At 34.3% G+C, this 21,280-nt stretch overlaps 1 protein-coding gene across 3 annotated transcripts; it reads right to left on the reverse strand.

Annotated features, from left to right (window-relative positions):
* Positions 1–5,278: 5,278 nt before the first annotated feature.
* LOC110603860 (YTH domain-containing protein ECT4) lies at positions 5,279–9,948 on the reverse strand. Of its 3 annotated transcripts, none has more exons than XM_021741839.2 (9): positions 9,590–9,948; positions 9,138–9,202; positions 8,752–8,914; positions 8,527–8,603; positions 7,351–7,779; positions 6,733–7,254; positions 6,416–6,628; positions 6,158–6,313; positions 5,279–5,784 (listed from the first exon to the last, which is right to left on the reverse strand). In XM_021741839.2, the coding sequence occupies exons 1-9, from the start codon at positions 9,621–9,623 to the stop codon at positions 5,725–5,727; spliced, it is 1,719 nt and encodes a 572-aa protein (XP_021597531.1). In that variant the 5' UTR covers positions 9,624–9,948; the 3' UTR covers positions 5,279–5,724. The 3 variants fall into 3 exon arrangements, with proteins under 3 accessions (XP_021597531.1, XP_021597532.1, XP_021597533.1); XM_021741840.2 differs by having other exon boundaries at positions 5,279–5,781; positions 9,590–9,947; XM_021741841.2 differs by having other exon boundaries at positions 8,527–8,614; positions 9,590–9,947.
* Positions 9,949–21,280: the final 11,332 nt, after the last annotated feature.

The following is a 21,280-nucleotide window of genomic DNA, read 5'->3' on the forward strand; positions in this document are numbered from 1 at the left end:
ATAAAAAATTTACTTAAATCCGTTAGTAATTTGCTTTTATAAATATATCACATACCCTTCTCCTTTTATAATTCATTCATTTTATCATTTTTATTTTTTCCATTTTCTTTCCCTTCCTTTCATTTTCTTTCTTTTTTTATTACTTTCTTTCATTTTACTTTCTTATCTCATTTTTTTTCTATTATTTTCCTTTCATCTCTTATCTTTTTTTATTTCATTCTCTTCCCTATTCTATTATTTTCTTTATTTTCCTCCATAATTTTCCCTTCACTTTCTCCATTTTCTTTTCAATTATTTTCTTGCCTTTATGCTCTTATTCTTCATTTTCTCTATAATTATCATTCATATTATTTTCTCTCATATTATTTTCTTCTATTATTTTCTTTCTATCTATATTTTTTCTATTATTTTCTTTTCATTTATTTTCTTCTCTAATTATTTTCTCTTTTTTTTCACATTTTTCTAATCATCTGTTTACACGACTCTCATTCTTTCTTCTTTTTCATAATTGTTATTTTTCTATATTTTTTCATTTTTTTTTATCATTTTCTCTCATTTTCTCTTATTTCTATTTTCTATATATTTCTAATAAATAAAATAATAATAATATAATTTTAAATTTTATTAAATTAATAAAAAATAATATTAATAATAAAATTTAATATTTAATCGAAATAATAATTATTTTAAAATTATTTAAATTTTTAATAAATTTACTAATGGATTTCAGTCCATTGATAATTTACTAATGGATTTATAATGGATTTAAAATTATTAATAAATTATTTTTCTCTCAATTTACTAACAAATTTAAAATCCGTTCATAATACTGACGAAAATTTTATTAATTTCATTAGTAAATCGATTAGTATTACTAACGGACTTAAAAGTCATTGATAAAAATTTACCAATAAGGCTTTTAATATCGAATCGTAATCCGTTAATAATTTATTGATAATTTATTTACCTAACGGATTTTTATAGGATTAGAAAAACTTGTTGGTATAATTCTATTTAATATAATTTTATTTTTTATAAATGTTTTAAAATATTTTTTTAATAATTAATAAAATTTAATTTATTTAAAATAAATTTAATTAAAAAATTATTAATATATATGAAAAAGTAAAATCAACGCAGAATTATAATTATTGACGATTATTGTATGCCACAAAACATTACAGGCTCTTCCTCACATTAATGACGATTGCACTCACCGTCTGAGAAAATATTTAATATCATCATCTTGAAAATTCACATCATTTATGAAATTTTGGTCCTCAAAAACCTTCGAGATTTGAATTTCTTAGTTGATGATTGGGAATTTTGATTGTGAAGAGGATTTTAAAGAGTACTAAAAATGAACACATTTTCAAACACTTTGTAGAGATTAAATATTGAAGTTAGCATCAATTGGGTTAATGTATTCTAAAAATAAGATCCTCTTGCAATAATGATTCAACAACAGTGATGGAGGTGGTGGTCATGGCTGAGTAAGTGATGGATTTCTTGGCCATCAGGAGTCTGGATGGGATTCGTGAGATTAAAGAGCTTTAGTTTTGTGGTGGGATTCTGATTTCTAGGGGTAGTTTTGGTGATAATTCTATGCTTTCATTATACAAGTTTCACATACTGTATCATTATGGCTTGGAATAACTTTTAGTACATATTAGGGACCAATCACGTTAGCCATGGGACCTCAAGAATCCATCGTTGTTGCTTGGGTGTGAGGAAGAGACAAGAGCATATGAGTGTTTAATATTTTAAATAAAGATAAATTTGGCACGGCTGGATGGAAGAGCTACCATTTGGATAGATTAATTTGTCAGACTAGAAAAATCAGAAATTGAATAAAAGTTAAAAAGAATAAATTTATTAATTATATTATATTTTAAAGATGAAAAAATAAATTTAATCTTCCGTAATGTTATTTGGGAGACTATAATAATTTATATTCGAGAGATGAGAAAAAAGAAGCAGTATTTTTGCCAAATTATCTTATACCGAGATTTAAACGGATACTTTAAGAGTATTTTTGTCAAATTATCTTATATAGGGATTCAATTTTGAATGATCGTAAATCTTTGTTAGACTCTAAAATTAATATTTCTGTCAGATGAATTTATCGTAATGTTACTCTAACTGCTCATATTTTAACTAGAGAATTTATTAGATATAATCGTATCTCTATTTGGAATGATATCGCTTTTTATTTGATGAAATTTTATTAATACAATAACTAATTTTGCGTTAAAAATAAATAAATTTTTTTATACTACCTTTTTAATATTGATAATTATAAAATTTTTACATTCAAAAAATCACAAAATTTTTATAATAAATATTAATAAATGATTTATACTTATAAAATAAATATAAATATTATAAAAATAATTATATTAATTATAATGTTTATTTGTTTTTATGTAATAAAAATACACCTATACATTAAAAATAATTTGTATTTTATTAAAAATATATATTAAAATAAATTATTTATACTTATAAAATAAATATAAATATTAAAAAAATTACTATTTAATTTTTATATTATAGAAAATCTCACTAATTATCCTTAATTTTAAAAAATATATTAAAATATATTAAAACTTTTCTATCATTATAAAAATTTTACTAATTATTACCTTCATTAATTTTAACTATTAAGTATTATAAAAAAAAACTCTAAAATACATTTCAATATAAGGAACTAATTAGTAAAATTTTTATAAAATTAAAGAATCAACTAATAAGTTTTTTCAAATTTTGATTTAAAAAAAAAAAAAGTTTTTTCAAACTCTAAAAATTAAATAGTAAAATAAATAACAGTTAAAACTAATAGAATGACTAAGTAGTAGATTTTTTTAAAAAATGTCAAAGACATTTTTATATATTTTTTAAAACTGAAAGATTACCTAGTTAATTTTCTTATAATATAAGGATTAAATAGTAATTTTTTAAAAAATAATTATATTAATTATAACTTTTATTTAATAAAAATACACATACATTAAAAATAATTTATATTTTATTTACAATCATATTTTTAAATATTATTTATATTATATAATAAATTATTAATTTTATATATATCAGTAATATATATAGATATTAAATAAAAAAATCTAAATATTCAAATTAATTTATAATTATATTCAAATTTTAAATTTGAAATCGTAAAAGTTAAATATTTTCTATTTATCATAGTTATAGCCAAACTAAATTAAATTTATATCAGTTAACAATAAATTACTATATACTTCTTAAAATTTTATATTATTAACAAAATATACAATTCTTTAATTTAAATTGTACATGAAATAAAATATATTTTATATTTATTATATGTAATATTAAATATATTATATTAAATAAATATTTATTATAAATAAATTTCTATTATATAAAACATTACATGTAAACAATATATATTAAAATATTTCACTCAATATTTATACTCAATATTATAAATTATATATTATTTTTTATATTTGAAAAACTTTACATCCTATTAATACTATTCTAAATAAAATAAAATATTATATGTTTTAAATTGTAAAAGTTTTTTTATATATTTTAAATTTTTATTTAATATCTACAATATTATATAAAAATAAAAATAAAGAGTGAATAATGAAATTAATAAAAAAATAATATTGTAAATAAAAATATATATTTAAAAATTAATTTATTGTTTAAATAAAATTTTAAAAATTATATTATAATTTACTATTAATTTATATAAATTTAATTTAATATATTTAAATTGAAAAGATTTAATTTTACTATTTAAAATTTAAAATATTAAATATAAATATAAATTTCTATAAATGATTAATTTTTTTCCAATACCCTTTTATATATTAGCAACAACTACTTATAACTTATCAAATATTTAAAATATTTTGATTAAAATTAAAAATTAAAATATTTCGATTACAATTAGATTAATTATCGAATATCAATTATATCTAATTATTTCACACTCATATTTTATAATATCAAAGTAAACACTTTATTGTGCATTTGGTCAATTGGACTATAAATTTGATCAACAAGCTAGATAGAAACTAAATATAAATATAAATGATTTTACTGTCCGATTATAATATAATTAACAGATTTATAATTCTATTTTTAGAACTTAACACTTTCATTCATGAGATTTAATTCAATCAAAATTTAAGTTTTTTCGATTAAAAAATTCTGTTACGCTCAATGATTTTTATTTAGTTAAAAAATAAATAAATATAATTTTAAAAATATCAATAATAAAATAAAAAATTATTATTTAATTCATATAATATAAAAATTTGATATTTAGTCTCTTAATTTTAAAAAATATATTAAAATATCATTGACATTTTAAAAAGTCTATTAGTTTATTAATTTTATCACTAAATATTTTAATATTTAATCCTATAATTTAAAAAAAATTTATTTGTTGACCCTTCAAATTATTAAAAACTTTATTAATTAGTTTTTCCATATAAGAGGTATTTTAGATTTTTTATAATACTTAACTATTAAAATTAATAAAAAAAATTAATTAATAGACTTTTTAAAATATCAAATACGTTTTAATGAATTTTTTAAATAGCGAATAGTAATCCACAATGAGCGGTATCATAAAAATAATTTCTATTAAATTTTAATTTTTTATTTTTAATAATTTAAATTTTATATATTTTAATTTTTTAGTTTTGTTGAATCTAAATTTTAAATTTATTAAAATTTTTATTTATTTATAAAGATTGAGTTTAAAATTTTCTTTTTTAATTTTAACGAAATTAAAGTATTAAATTTAAAAAATAAAAAAATAAATTTATTAATTATATAATATCTTAGAAATGAAAATCTATTTTTATTTCAACTCTTTAAAAGAAAAACCTATAAATTTGTAGAAATTAAATTCCAAAAACTAAAGTATCAGATTCTAAAAATGTTAAATTCTGAAAAGGTAGTTCAGTCATTTTTCTATTACTACACATAGAAATTTTTAATTTTAACAGAATTAAAATTCAAATAAAAAAGTACTAAATTTTAAAAATTGAAAAATAAATTTATTAATTACACGATATCTCATAAACTAAAAACTAATTTTTCCTAACATAAAAATTTAAAACTTAAATATACTAATTTTTTCCTTAAAAAAATTGAAGGGTTTAATTTTAGAAAATAAATTTTATGGAATACAGTTATTTACCCTATCATGGATAATTATAAATAGTGATACAAGAGGAAAAAAAATCATGTTTCTAAAAATATTACACACGTAGACACATTAATCAATTATTAGTTTATTCCAATGAGTATTGATTATTATCATCTACATGTGAAAGCAGGGGAACAGAAAAAGAAACAAATACATCCAAATAGAAAAAGAAACAAATACATCCAAATAGAAAAAGAAAAGAGAAGTTAGGGACTAAGATTAGTGGGTCATTCTTCTGCTCATACGATACATAAAAGAACAAACTTGATTTAGCTGTCGGCAAGCAATCATCTCTAATCTTAAAATTAGCAGTCTCAATTCAATCACCATACGAGGTCTTCATATTTTCTCCTTTACCCACTTTTTTTTTTTTTTCCTTTTTTCCATAATTTCAACATCAATCTTAGTGGGATTTGCATCAGCTTCCATTTTCCATTTTGTTTTTCTTTTGACAGCTTCATATGTAATTGTTGGTTTTCAATTCTCAGCAACAGTATTTAACCGATGTTTTATTCTTTTGCTTTGCCACTTGCTTCAATTTCTTCCCCGATTAATTCATCTGCTTTCTGCTGCCAAATAAGTTTTGGCCAGATCAGGAAAAGACAATTTTCGAACAGAAAACACATTTAACTTGCAAGCATGTTTGCAGGAGAATAATACAGGTTAAATTAACAAGAGAATAAAGTCAAGCCCCAAGTCGATTGCACTTGCTTCACTATACTTTATTATATAAGGAACCCTCCTTTATTCTTAATTATTTTCTGAGGAAAAAGAATCAATATCAGAATCTAACATCAGCTTCACCCATTAGCTATTTGATCTTGACAGCACATATGATTCCCTATTCTCCAAATGCAATTACAATAATATGGCCCATCATGTAATGCACATATCAAAAAACTATTAATAAGACTCGAATAAGGAAGCTAATTAAAGGCGAACCTGATTATGATCCAAATGGGTCACCAATGACCTGAGCCGTTTCTCTTGCATCACCTTTTGGCGGCTTTCATAAAAATCAAAATCATCCAGTATTGATGTTTTGGAAACATGGCTCTTAAACACGTTTAACATTTCCATACCCTGTGGAAATTTGACCTGGAAATGGAATAAAATTTTAAAAATATTTCTAAGGAAGCAACATAACTGCCAATTAAACCAAAAACCACCTATGCGAAAAGAATAGTCAGAGGGCTATACCTCCTGGGTGTCTCTACTATTAGTTACAGGCTTATTCTCATTGTTCTCAAGTATTATATGCCGTAATTGTGGGTTTGGAACATCTTTAATAATATGCCACTTGACTGGAAAATAACCATTCCACTTGTCCTGTTGCCAGAAATCCATGTTCTTATTGAAATCCACTTGGCCAATCATCTCAGCTACTCCACAGAATTGACCACTTGCATTTACCTTAAAAAAAGAGGATAATTATCCAATCGAACTTTAAAAAAAATAATGCATTGTTATATTGGCCAAAACTCTGGCAGGAGATTATTAGAAAGCTTAGAACATACCGAAAAGAAAAGGAACACAGGACAATTGCTGCCTTTCTCTGCAATTTTCTTTTGTGCATCTTGATACGCACTATCTAGTCTCTTATTTCCATTAGGGGTACTGGCCCAAACATTGTACTTGATGCTCTTATGAATGTCATCTTCACTGTAAGATTTGATAACAAAGAAAAATGCATGATCGTATTTGGTTGGAAAATCAGGAAGGTTATATTGATCCCTCCTAATTACAGAAGTTAGGCTGTTACTGTTTCCGGTCCCATCAGAATCCAAAGATCCAGCAGCATTACCTCCAAAAGCGAAAGAACCTTTTGAATTTGTTGTCCTAGGGACATAATTCTGCTCAGTAAGTGAGCCAAAATTGCTAATGTTACTAATTTTGCTTCTTGCTTTTGGCCTTTCACTGTTGCTCCAACCCCTTGCACTTGCTTTAACAGGAGCAACTGTATAGAGCACCCCACCCTTCCCTTGATTATATGGTGGAAACTTGGCAAATGGCAAATAACCTTCACGCGGTACATCTGACTGAAATGTGGAGACATCAGACACTCTGTAAAGCTTAAAAGAATTCATCAACATTAACTGAAAAGACGACAACAATTGCACGGGAAGTAAAAATACCTTGGCCACTGATTTTAACTGGTTGTGCGTGCCATGACCAGATGGCACTTCTAATGACTGAAGGGCAGTCTTATTTTTTAGAGAATCACTAAAGTCCGGAGTCAAAAAATTTTTTGAATGAGCATGTGTATGACTGTGAGATGACATGTTAGGCTTAGCACCAGAAATTTCCACAATTCCACTATAATCATTTCCATATCCTCCCCCAACAAAAGTAGATGGATCCCACAGGTAGGGTGGTGGCATTAGAAAAGGAGTTGGAAAATATCCAGGGGCAATAGACGGTTGGAAAATAGTGTTTGAAGGATATGGATGTTGGCCAACATGTTGTCCATCTATAGCAACCATGGTTACAGGTAAATATGGACTGTGACCTGGGTATATTCCTGGCATTAAGTAGACCAAAGATCCATTATCTGCTTGCATGACCTAGTTTAAACATATGTAAACGTCATAAATTATAATTAAATGCAAAACAGCAACAGCAAATCTTAACAATATCCTACCATAAAATTAACACATACTGCTAACGTCCAAAATTAATAAATTTATATAGCTTCACTATACAAATTTTCACAAAGTGAAAATTAGAGTTTAAAAGGAAAACCAAGAAGAACAAAATCATATGGAAAATTCTTAGGAATCATATTGTTGCTCAAAGAACTACTATCTCAACTAAAACACGCCTCCCTTCATTCATCTATTTTAAATGTTGAATAAAACACACGACACAAAGCGTTCATGTTCATTTTCAATAAATCATATTCTGTCACTCACTAGTTATCAAGAATGTGTAACTAGCATCAAATCAAAACCATGCACTAGTTATCCATAATTACAATGCCTAACCTGCACAAAGTTCTAAGAATTTTTTGATAGTTATACGAAAATCAGGTTGCAAATATTCCAACCACCCAAACATCCCCACCTTCTTAGAGAAAGATATCCCAGAAACACAAAATCAAGGCCCAGAATGACGTTATGTGTCTTTAAGCATTCAAAAGATACTAAGAGAAGCCATGTTTCTTCAAAATTTCCTTTATTTTAGCTGTTTTAGTTAAAAAAGGTTTTGAAGTCGGTCAACTACTAGGCATGCAGCAATGAGCAAGTTTGAATAAGCAAGCACCAGAAAAATAATAATAAGTGACACCTTGCTTAAAAGAACAGAGAACTTACAGGATATTGAATTTCCATTCCATCACCAGCTACATAGTATGCTTGGTCATCCACCCCTCCATGAGTACCATCATAACCTGGCAAAATACTATTGTAAGAGGTGAAAACATATAACATAAAGATATTTTTTGGTATTTTGAAAAAGAAAAAAAAAGATAAGAAAATAAACAAACAAAGAAGAAGAAAACATATATGAATGATCATATTTGATCTGTTGAAACAAACCTGGGTAGAAATATCCATAGTACCCGCAAGCTGGGTTAGGTAAGCCTTGGTCAGTTACCACGGATTCACGATCAACATCGCCTTCCTTGGCATTGACTGTTGCATCTCCTGCTGATGAAATACAGGAAGTTGTATCTGACGGGCTCCCATCATTTGAAGGAACCTTTAAAAAAGAAAAAAAAAAAAAAAAAGAAATTCATAAGTACGATTAACCACATATCACCAAAGAATCAAGAAAATCTGATTGAACTATCATGATTAATCGGAAGGTAAATGAAATTTAATTAGAGCTACTGTGGATACCGATGGACAATAAGCAAATGGGTATTAGAAAATCATCCAAAGAATCATGGAAACAAGGTGAACAACAGTGGAAGATTAATTACCATAGAATCTCTGAGTTCGACAGAAGCTTCATTAACTTTAAGATTCCTCATCATTTCTTCAACAGCTGATACAGGAAGCGAAAGCGTTATACAAAGAGGGTCAAAAATATTAAATGGCACAAATAAAACAACTTCTAATAATAATAATAACAATAATGACAATAATTAAATTTGAAAGAAAACTAAAACCAATACTTCAATCAAGAGCAAGCCTTTGTAAGAGATCTGAAAATTCTTATTTTTTAAAAGGGGATAAAATAAAAAATAAAAAACACAAAACAAAACTCGTTAATAGCCAGGTGATTTGCATCAAAATTAGCTTTCAAATAATAGAAACAAATGAAGCCAACCCACAAAAATCAATAAATAAAGATCCAGAAAATTGAACTGTATTGAGCTATCCAAAAACAAAGAAGAGCTTTATTAGTATTGTAAAAAGAGGGGCAGCTTACGTGTTTTAGTGTGTTTTTGAATTGGAGCAGCCATTAATTTGCAGCAACAGTGATGAAGTAGAAGTAAATGGAAAGATCCAAATACGGCCTTAAAAGCAGCCTCGAATATAGGAAACACAGATCGGTAACAACTTTGTTTCCCGAGAAAAGGAAAGAAAAGAAAAAATATGGATAGCTTCGTTCGAATCCGAAACTGACGCTGTATTGTCTGAAAGCTAAGAATCGAAACAGAAAAGTAAGGATAAAAAATTTTCCTTTACAAAATATGATAACGGAGACAGATTTGAAATCACAGAAGAAAAGAGCAAATGGAAGAAGAAGAATAGAAGAAGCAAACAGGGGGAGCCAAGGGAATAAAGAGAAAATTAAATTAAACAATTAAATAATAGGAGAAATGGACGGCTGACACGGTGACACGCAATTCTTATGTCGGATGGATCATTAGATCGAAAGCCTTTATGGTCCTGGCAAGAAAAAGCAAAAAAAAAAAGGCCTTTATAGCCTGCCGCTTCTTGGTATAATTTTTCCTAGCCGTCCGATGACCACAACAGCAACAGCAAATTCTCGCTTGACTAAATTACCTGTTTAACTAAATTAGGCCTTGATAGGAAAGGGTTAATTGCAAAAACAAAAACCCAAAGGTTTTGGGTTCTTAATAGATTTACAACATATTTTTTTCTCAATAAATATATTTTATAATTTTTTAATAATTTTTTTTATTTTACTATTATCAACGGTTAAATTTAATCATCGATAGATAAATTTATTTTATATAGTGAAAGATAAGATAATAAAATAGTATAATTAGTGAAAGATAAGACAATAATATAGTTTAGGTGTCTAGAGATTGCTCATTTATATAATTTATTGATAGTTTTATTCTAATAAAATTTAAAATTTATTATTGAGTTATGATAAGACAAAAATTCATTTCTTTATATTTTTTTAGGGTTACAGTTATAGGATAGCTCGTCGAACTCTTGAGTCATGGGTCTTTTGCTATTAAACTTTTGGACTTTACTCTTCTAATGGTTCCTATATCAGTATCATTAGTCCACCCTCTATTCCACGAATCTTTAAATTCGTTAGTATGCTCCTCCTTCTTCTTCTCTTTTCTTTTTTTTTTTTTTTGGCTTTTATCATGGCGTGAGTATGTTGCTTTTAGTGAATAATACGTTTGGAAAATGAATAGGCATTCCCTTTGTCCATTTTCTATATAAAGTGGTGTATGGAGTTCATTTACACCCGCCAATCTCTTTCAAGCTCTCTTTCTTCTCTTTAGCATTTCTCTCTAAAAAGTTGGTTTCTCTAGTCGCTGGAATTTTAGAGCTTCAATTGTCATTTGGTGGTTTCTATTCAAGGTATTTTACTTGACTTTTTTTCTTCATTGTTTTCGATCTAGAGGTTGTGTTGCTCTTGGAGATTTCGGGTTTGTTTGGGTTTTCAGTCATTTGAGGGAGACTATAATACAACAACAATTCAAGAACAAAGCAAGAATCACCTCAGTTTCAATAAATATTTTCAAACCTAAATTCAATCAATCCAACAAAACCCTTCACCCTCAAATCAACAAGGAATTGGTAACAAGGAGTATGAACAAAGTAACAAGAATTGAATTAACGCCACAAGTGTATACCTACTTGATAAGTTGAATCAATCCCTAAGGTAAAACAAGCAAAAATTTATCTTCTTGAGTGAAGAACTCTCAATAATATTAATCAAAGTAAATCTTCTGTTTACAAGGATAAAAAAAGGTATTTATATCCTTGACCATGTCCTAACTCTAATAGGAATACCTAATCCTAAGCATAGTAGATAGAACAAGATAAAATTCTAACTAATTAAGGAGTATCTAACCCAAAAATAAGTCCTACACGAATTGGGCTTTAAAATCCTTAAATAAGTCTTAAATCTAATCCTAATATGTAAAAGAAAACAAATAAAACCCAACCCTTAATGTTTGGGGCGGATTGGGTTTAAATATAGGCCCACACGCTTGCCTATAATTTAGACTAAACAAGCACATGAAAAATTAATGAGGCACATGCATATGTAATACATATCAGCCCATAATAAAATCTAAAACATAATTAAAAGAGGTCCAGACACGTATCAAAGATAATTAAGTCCAAACCCACTTGGGTTGAATTTGCGCTTATGAATTTGGCTAAGTATTAACCCTTTTGACTTGAAAACCCCAATAAACATAAACATCTTTGCATCTCCTTAAGCTCTTCTCAAAGCTTGATCAACATATCTTCTTGAAGTTCTTATGAAATTCAAGCTTGTACACAAATATGAAATTGTGTCTTAAGCTTGTTGGAGTGTGCCTTTGTAATTGGTCCCATTGGCATACTCAATTTGCCATCTCTTTGGTTGTCTTGGTGAGTTGCATCATTCCCTCCCTCCTCAAAAGAATTCGTCCTCGAATCTGAACCTACATTATCAAAGGGAGATAAATAAGTTGTTAGTGTATTTGCCCTAAGTCATTATCTTGGACCTTTTTGTATGTCGTTTTGATTATTGATAAAAGATGTTTTTATTATCATTATTATTTGTTTGTATGTTACACAATAATAATTAACATCCCTGGTTACCTATTATTATATTGATAATAATAAAATATAACTAGTATGGTTATTGATTGATAATCATGAGATGATTATGTATATGTTGACATAATTCAATAATCATAGATACTTGTTAGAGAACAAAGTATTGGATGGACCCGCACTGAGATCACTACATGGGTTATTATCATAAGTGAATTTCAAGGTAGTTATGTCTTAATCCTTTGACTTGAGATTGTCATAGTTTTCAACATAAGGACTATTATGTTTTGACATAACCAAGCATTGTCTTTGATAGCGGTTGTCGAAGCTGTAATACCCGGCTAGACTCCGGTATCTAAATTCCCACCGTTCGGTGGAAACTCGAATGTCGGAAACCCCTAGAAGGGTAAAACCATGTTTTCATAAGATGTTTTAATGTATTTTATGGTTTTAAGCAAGAAAGGAAATGAGTTTTGTATGAAAATAACCTTGGAGGAAGACCCAGGTTCAGCCGCCGAACCTCAAGTTCGGCTGCCGAACATGCATGCATTTCGGGAGTGCTTTAGGCCCCCGAAAGCATGAGTGAGGGAAGTCCAGGTTCGACCGCCGAACCTTATGTTCGGCCGCCGAACATGGCATGCATGCGGAGGCACGTTAGGCCCCCGAAAGTGGCCTAGCCAGCCACCTATAAAGGGGTCCCCATATCCGAACGGGTGAGCTTTTCTCCCCGTTTTCGGCCAAGGTGAGTTCTCCGCCGTCCCTCATCAATTTTGAGCTTCTTCCCTCGAATCTTCATGATTTTCTTATGAGTTTTCACTTGATTTTTGAAGATTTCGAGCTTAGATCGAAGTTGTGAAGCTTGGAGACCTCAGGAACCCATCCTCCCCAAATCTCCAAGTTAGGTCACACTCTCTCTCGATTTTTAAGAGGTAAGAGTCGATCTTGAGCTCATACTATGTTTTAAACAAGTTTTAAGAGGATTCATGGGGTAGAAATGCATGTTTAGGTTAGTTGAACATTGTTAGGTTTTTATGTGAGTTTTGGGCAATGTAGGTTGCTGAGTTGCTTGTTTTGTGTTGTTGTTGGGGTTTAGGTTAGTTTGAGACCCCTATGTGTTGATGTATGTGTGTATGCATGATTTGAGAGGGTTGGATGCATGTTTGGAAGTTTGGAAGGCATTTGTGCATGTTGGAGCTGAGTTTCTGCCCCTTTGGGAGAACTCAGGTTCGGCAGCCGAAGGGACTTTCGGCCGCTGAACCTGCCTGTGAAGGCCAACTTTCGGCTGCCAAACCCTGCCCCCGAAAGTGGACTTTCGGCTCTGAAGGGAGTTTCGGCCGCCGAAGGTGCCGCCGAAAGTGGCTGAGTTTCGGCTCTGGAGGGACTTTCGACCGCCGAACCTGCTGCTGAAAGTGCCATGTTCAGCCTTCCTTTGCATGATTTATGTGATTGTTTTAAGGGGTTTTAGGGGATTTTTGGGGAGTATTTTAGAGTCATGTTCATGGATGTTTGGTCCCTCATTTGAGTCCACCTGTGTAGGTTCGGACCTGAGGAACCGAGGACCTCAACAGTGAGATAGCTGCTTCAGAGTCATTAGAGCTTCAGCCAGAGTTGAGTGGAATAACTCTTTACGTTTCAAAGCAAATAAATAAATTTTGAGCATGATACATGCATCACGTATGCCATGAGATATACTAGGTTGTTTGCATTAGAATTCACGAATATGTTGCATTGCATTATTTGATGTTGATGTGGATGGATGTTGGATGATCCTTTAGTCCTCGTATGATACGATATGATAATGATACGGTATGGAAGACCAGTGAGGCCCATTCTACGCCCCTGGCACAATGGAAGAGAAAGACCAGTGAGGCCCATTCTACACCCCTGGCACAGTTGGAATGTTATGTTATGTTATGTTATGTAAGAGAAAGACCAGTGAGGCCCATTCTACGCCCCTGGCACAGTTGGACTATGTAGAGGACTACTGGTGACAAGTCCATCCTTGATGTGATTTGTTTGTGATGTGTTGCATTTCATGAAAGTATGAAATTTAAATTGAATGTTTATTTATTCTGCTCACTGGGCTTTATAGCTCACCCCTCTCCCTTAATCCCCAGATTTGCAGGTACAGGGTAGACCAGGAGGTCAGCAGGAGTAAAGTCATGTTTTATGTAATAGCTAGATGTGGACATGAATATGATGTAATGTAAAAGTATAGTATAGAAGTGTAATGTAATGATGCTTATGGAAGTTTAGAGTTGTGCTTGACCATAGTATGTTGTTAATCCCTTTTCAGTACATGATCTTAAATGTTTAATGATGATGATTGAAAACCAAGCTTAATGTATGTTATGATACCCCGTTGGAGTATTTGATGAGGACTCCAGTGAGAGGTTTTATGTTATGATTTGTGCATGCACAGGTTAAGCTTGGTGAAGGAATGAATGAATGAATGAATGAATGAAAAAGTTTTAAATTTTTATGTAATTGTTGATCATGTATGGGATTAAACAGGTATACAAGATGTATGTTGGGCTTGCTACGGGTCCCAGCGGCCTTAAGCCGATCTGGATCCTAGCGCCGGTAGCGGTCCGATTTTCGGGTCGTTACAGATTGGTATCAGAACCCTAGGTTCATATGGTCGGACCTAGAAAGTGTCGGGCTCATAGAGGTTATAGAAGGTCAAGCACAATAGGAAGATCATGTCCACTAGGATAGGATGTAGAGTCCTGTCTTGATTGATGATGTGAAATGCCATGATATTATGCATGTGCATTAATGATATGCTATGTATGTGATGCGGGTTCATGTGTTTTCACATGTACCATTTGATGCTAATGTTGTGCTATATGTGCTGTTTTTCAGTAAACAGGATGAGAGGAACTCGTCGATCTACACGATTGACTGGAGTACCACCGGTGGATGAGGGCATGAGTGCCCGTCCCCCTGCATTGCCAAGGGCAATGTCTAGCAGGTCTAGCAGGGAAAGAGCAGTGAGAGACCCTAGAAGGTCTTTGGATATGACCAGAAGCAGATCAGTAAGGGGAATAGTTCAAGGAGGAATGTCAGAGGATGTGGGGGATGATATGGAGGTGGATCAGAGGAGGGATGGCAGTCTTAGAGTGAGTATGTCGGAAGAGGGCATGGGAGAGTCCCAAGGAGGCACTCAGGCCTCGGGATTTGTTCAGCCACCCCAGTACCCACCCTTTTCTCAGAATCCCGGATATTCAATGGGAGGTACATCGGATTACCCCAGCTTTAGCCCTTACCACTCACACATGCCATACCCACAGTACCCTATGTACCCACCCCCGTCTTTCTACCCAAGTCCAGCAAACCCTACCCCAAGGGATGCTGCACCTCCTCCACCACCAACAGCACCTACTGTCCCAGAAACCCAAGTACCAAAACCTAGCTCATCTGGGGGGAGCAAGGTCAAGATGACCGATTACATGAAGCTGGGTGCTCCCCAGTATGAAACCGGTGATGACCCGTTTATGTATCTTGAGAGGGTTAAGATGATTACAGATGAGATAGGAGCTGATGACAGTAGAGCCATTCAGATGGCTGGGTTCACGCGAAAATGCAAGAAGGCCCGTGAGTGGTTCAAGAACTATGTGAACCCGAGTGATAGAGCATATTTTAGTCCATATTATCATGATCTTATTGATGTTTATTTACACCTATTCTACCTAATTTTGTGGTTTTAATCATGTTTTGCAAATATTAGGTGTGAAGAAACAATTTGGAGAAAATGCTCTTAAAAATGCCAAAGAATGCCAAAAATCAGCCACCTTCGGAAGCACTTTCGGAAGCCGAAACTCAACCACCTTCGGAAGCACTTTCGGAAGCACTTTCGAAAGCCGAAAGACACCCACTTTCGGAAGCACTTTCGGCGGCTGAAAGTCAGGTCCAGAGACGAAACTCCACCACCTTCAGCGGCACCTTCGGCCGCCGAACCTTGCGTCCAGAGCCGAAAGTCCAGCCTCCGAAACTCATCTTAGGCGGCCGAAAGTGCCCCCGAACAGCCTCCTCCTTGTTCAAGAAGCTAAATCTTGAAGATCACATGTTTCCCACTTAGTGTCATGCACATTCAAAATTTAAATCAAGGCTCCACCTTCCTCTTTAGTGCATGAATAATGTGAAGAAGGCTTCTTGAACACACTTGGGCATCAATCAAAAGACCAAAAAGGGCTTGCAACTCCACACATACACATAGAAGACTCAAGGGCACTTTGGGCAATCTCTACAAAGATGCATGGACACCCAAGAAACCCTAGGCAGCCTCTCAACATCTATTTAAAGGCCTCAAAAAGACATGAAGAGGCAGATTTTGTTCCATACAACTTCTCCAAGGCTTCTCCAAGGGTTCTCCACCTTAGTTCTTCATCTTTTTGCTTTCTTTTCTTCTATTTTCTGTTTTGGTTCAGCCATGAGTGGCTGAAACCCTTATTCTAGTTGAAGTTTGGTTGAAACTAAGGTTGTTTAAAGGGTTGTGAGATCTGAATATAAAGTGTTTGCTTTTGATTTATTCAATATTTATGCAATTGTGCTTAATTCTAAAGATTGCTTTGTTGTTTTGATCAAATTGGCCACTTGATTCTTGATTGCAAAGTTAATTGATTGTTGGTTAGGATATTTGTTAGTCCGTAATTGCTGGAAATATTCTGTCCATAGAACACTTAGTGTAAAAACTAGGGAAGTGCATGATCTAGCAACATCTCATGCGTTTGAGTAGCTAGGGTTAGATGTAACAACCCGGAACCGATACCCCTCTGTAACGGCCCGAACCCGCTACTGGCGCTAGGATCCAGATCGGCTTAAGGCCGCCGGGACCCGTAGCAAGCCAAACATACATCCTATCACCTGGTCAAATCCCATACATGATCAAAACTTTAACATAAATACTGAAACATCTGATGTAAATACCGAGCTTGACCTGTATGCAACATAACTGGAAACATAAAGAACCCCCTACTAGAGCTCTCATCAAAACTCTAGCTGGGTCAACACAACATACATCAAGCCGGAGTCACATCCAATGAACCAAAACTAACCTGTGCATGCATTAAAAACCATAAGCATAGGACCTCCACTAGGGTCCTCATCAAATACTAGCGTGGTAAATAACACATGTCACAAGTTTGGTTCACACACAACTCAACACCTGACATAACATACATCATGTACTAAACAGGGACTAACCAAGCCTTAGGGCCAAGCACAGTTCTAATCCATAAACATAACTCTACTTTACTTTACATTACATTCTCTTACAATTCATTATCTCAGTTTACATTACATGTCCACACTAACACTAATCTATTACAAAAGCAAAGCCTTAACTCTTGAGACTTCCCGATCGACCTCATACCTGCAACACTGGGGTTAGGGGAGAGGGGTGAGCTAAAAAGCCCAGTGAGTAGAAACAGGAAAACAGTTCATTAATTACATGCTTTTATGAAATGCGTCACAGTACAAACATTTCACATAACGGATTGGACATGACCACCAAAACTCCCTCTGACTGTAACATAACATGGTGCCCGGCCCTTCGGGCTCCTCAGGACTTCATTAACATAACATATCTAGGGCTATTGGGGTCGCCTTGGTCCATCCACATCAACAGTAAATAATGCAATGCGTCATATTCGTGTAACTAGTGCAATCAACCTATTACATATAAACATGACGCATGAACATGCTTTAGGAATTTGATCTCGTAAAATAAAAGATTAAGTTTAGTTCTACTCACCTCTGGCAGACGCTGAACTGACTCTGCAACAGCTAACACTGATGGCCTCCTCGGTCCCTCGGGTCCAATCCTACACAGGTGGACTCGAATGAGGTGCCAAACACACTCTAAACAACTCATAAACAACTCCTCAAAAACCCCTCAAAACATCACTTAAACATGCATAGAAAACAACCATGAAAAGGCTGGACAGGGCACTTTCGGCGGCACCTTCGGCGGCCGAACCCTCTCTCCAGAGACGAAACTCAGGCACTTTCGGCGGCACCTTCGGCGGCCGAAAGTCCCTCTCCAGAGACGAAAGTCAGGCACTTTCGGCGGCCGAACCTTCCTTCGGCGGCCGAAAGTCTGCTTTCAAGCCAAAACTCAACTTTCGGGGGCAAGGTTAGGCGGCCAATCCATGCATCCACAGGCAGCTTCGGCGGCCGAAACTACTTTCGGCTGCCGAACTTGAGTTCGTCCAGAACTCAGCCTCTCATGCATTCAAGCCTCCCAAACTTTCCAAACACCCCAAAACAAGCACCCAACCTCTTAAAAACATGCATAAACCCTTAACCATGCACACAGGAGCTTAAACAAGCTTAAACTCCAACAAAGAACCTCATAAAGCATACATAAAGAGCTTATGACCCACATAAGCCAAAACCATCAAAACCACTCAAAACCTCACTTGCTCTTTCCCAATCATGCATACACTCTCCCACATGCATAAACTAGCTTAAACCTTCAACATAACATCACATAAACATACATCAACAGGCATAAGCATACATTGGGCATAAAACCCGCTTAAACCCTAAAATGCATATCTACCCATACTCAACCATCAAAACATCTTTAAACTTACTTAAAACTTCATTAAAAGACAAGAAAAGTGAGGATCTACACTTACCTCTTAGAGATCAAGGGGTGGTGCGATCCTTAACTCGGAGGTGTGGAGAATTCAAGCTCCCAAAACTCCTACTTAAGCTTCAAATCTTCAAACACAAGGGTAGAACTCATGAAAACTTGAGGGATGGGTAGAGAAAACACGAAAACGACCAAAGGAAGGCATAAACTCACCTGAGCTCGAGAATGGGGAGAAAACTCGCCCATTTTCGATCTGAGGGCTCTTTATAGGTGGCCTGGTCAAAGACCTTGGGCAGCCTAACCTGCCCCCTAAACTCATGCATGTTCGGCGGCCGAACTTGAGGTTCGGCGGCCGAACCTTGGTTCGTTCAAACAAAGCTTTCGGAGGCCAAAAGCGCTCCCAAAACCTTCCCATGTTCGGCGGCCAAACTTCACTTTCGGCGGCCGAACCTGGCAAACGCCTCCTTGGTCTTTTCTTTTCAAAACTCAATTCTTTTCCATTTAAAACCATAAAATCATGTGAAAACATTTTAGAAACACATTTTACCCCTCTAAAAGACTCTGGCATCATCAAAATTCCAGATTTCAACGGAGATTCCGCCAGAAGGTAGGGATTCCGATGCCGGAATCTAGCCAGGTATTGCATTCTTCCCCCCTTTAAGAACATTCGTCCCCGAATGTTCCACAAACAAACAGGCATCTCAGAACATAGCATCAATCATACATAAACAAGCAAGCAAACAAGCAAGCAAAACCTAAAACCTCTCTAAAGAGAGACATAGGTACTGCTGGAGTAAGAACTCTCGGGTCTTCCAAACACACCTTTCCATACTGTGGTGATTCCAAAGAATTTACACCATCAGGATTCCTTGTTCTTCAACTTCCTGACTTATGTGTCCATGATCTGCACTAACTGCTCAACATAGGTAAGATCCCTTGAGATCTCCACCTCTGGTTCTTTAAGAACCTCACTTGGATCTGACACGAGCTTCCATAATACAGGAACCCGGAAATCCGAATGGACTTTCTCCATAGGAAATCACCCTTACCAAAAGAAACACCTTAGCAATACCCAGCCTTCTCCTGAAACTCAACACGCTTCCAAAGCGCTACTCTGATCCTTACTCTTTTCTCTTCATCTTTACTAACTGGCTTCTTCTCACTGCTAACCCAAAACTAACTCTAACTCTCACAGGTAGTACCCGGATTTCAGATCTATCTTGGAAAACAACCAACTCCTGCTAGCTGATCCAATACGTCAATCCTAATGGATACCTGTCCTTGGTAGCATCCTTGTTCAACTGCTTACAGTCGTTACAAAGTCTCAAGGATCCATCCTTCTTTTCCCACAACCATACTGGAGCAATCCAGAGTGAGGTACTAGGTCGGATAAAACCCCTTGTCTACCAAGTCTCGCCCCTACTCTAACTACTACCTCTCTCTATGCAGGCGCCATCCTGTAGGGGAGAATAGAAATGGTTCTGGGTCCAGGCACCACTCCTATGCTCAACTCTAACTCCCTGATAGGTGGTAAACCTGACAACTAGCCTGGGAAGACATCTAAGAACTCTCTAACAACTGGCACTGAGGCTGGTTCCCCGACCCGACTACTAAACTCTCAAATAAGAGCTAGAACCCTCTGACAACCCCTCCTATGCACCCTACGAGTCTGACAGGCCGACATCAAACCTTTAGGCATCCCTACACTGTCCTCTCAGAAGACCACCTCTGACCCATCCCGTCCTTTGAACCTGACTACCTTGTCTCTGCAGACCAAGATAGCACTACGAGTAGAAAAACCCAGTCCAACCCTAAACTAACGTCCAGACAGTCAAGTCTAGGATCTCAAAGTCGGGTGGAAGGCATCTACCCTCAATTGACACAGAACTGGACCGGCAGACTGACTCTGCCACAGATGGATCACACTCGGGTCCACTAACCCAAAGAGAACACTCTAGCCCAGAAGCTATCAACTCAACCTCTCGACGGCTCCTAGAGCAACTAAAGAAAGAGAAACACCAGGGTTCACAAAAACATACACATCAGAACATTTAAAAGTGAGCGTACCTGACACCACCATGTTCGATGTGTCTGCCTCCTGCTGAGCTTGGGTGAAGATCTGAGCTGGAGCTGACGGACCTTCTCCACGAGAACCTTCAAAAGAAAAGGCTGACCCTCTTCCTCTGCCTCGACCACTGTCCTGCAACAGGGCTGGAGCTGCTGGCTGAGCCGCTCTACCTGAAGTTGCCCGCGGAGACTGTGCCAACCAGGGCGCAATGGGACACTCATGTACCATGTGCCCTTCCTGACCGCATCTAAAACATAGATTAGTCCCAATCAGACAGACTCCCTTGTGCGGCCTACCGCACCTCAAGCATCTTGAACTGCCTGAGCCAGAGCTCGAACCACCACCTAATCCCAGACTAGACTTCAAATTCTTCCAGAACTTCTTCCTCTTCCCCCTCAGGGTTTTGCCCCACCTCTTACTTTTCGTGGAGGATGTACTCAGAGTGGAGGGATCAATCCCTCCTGAACTTG

The sequence above is a fragment of the Manihot esculenta genome, chromosome 16 (assembly GCF_001659605.2).
Source record: "Manihot esculenta cultivar AM560-2 chromosome 16, M.esculenta_v8, whole genome shotgun sequence".
In the NCBI taxonomy this organism is placed as follows: domain Eukaryota; kingdom Viridiplantae; phylum Streptophyta; class Magnoliopsida; order Malpighiales; family Euphorbiaceae; genus Manihot; species Manihot esculenta.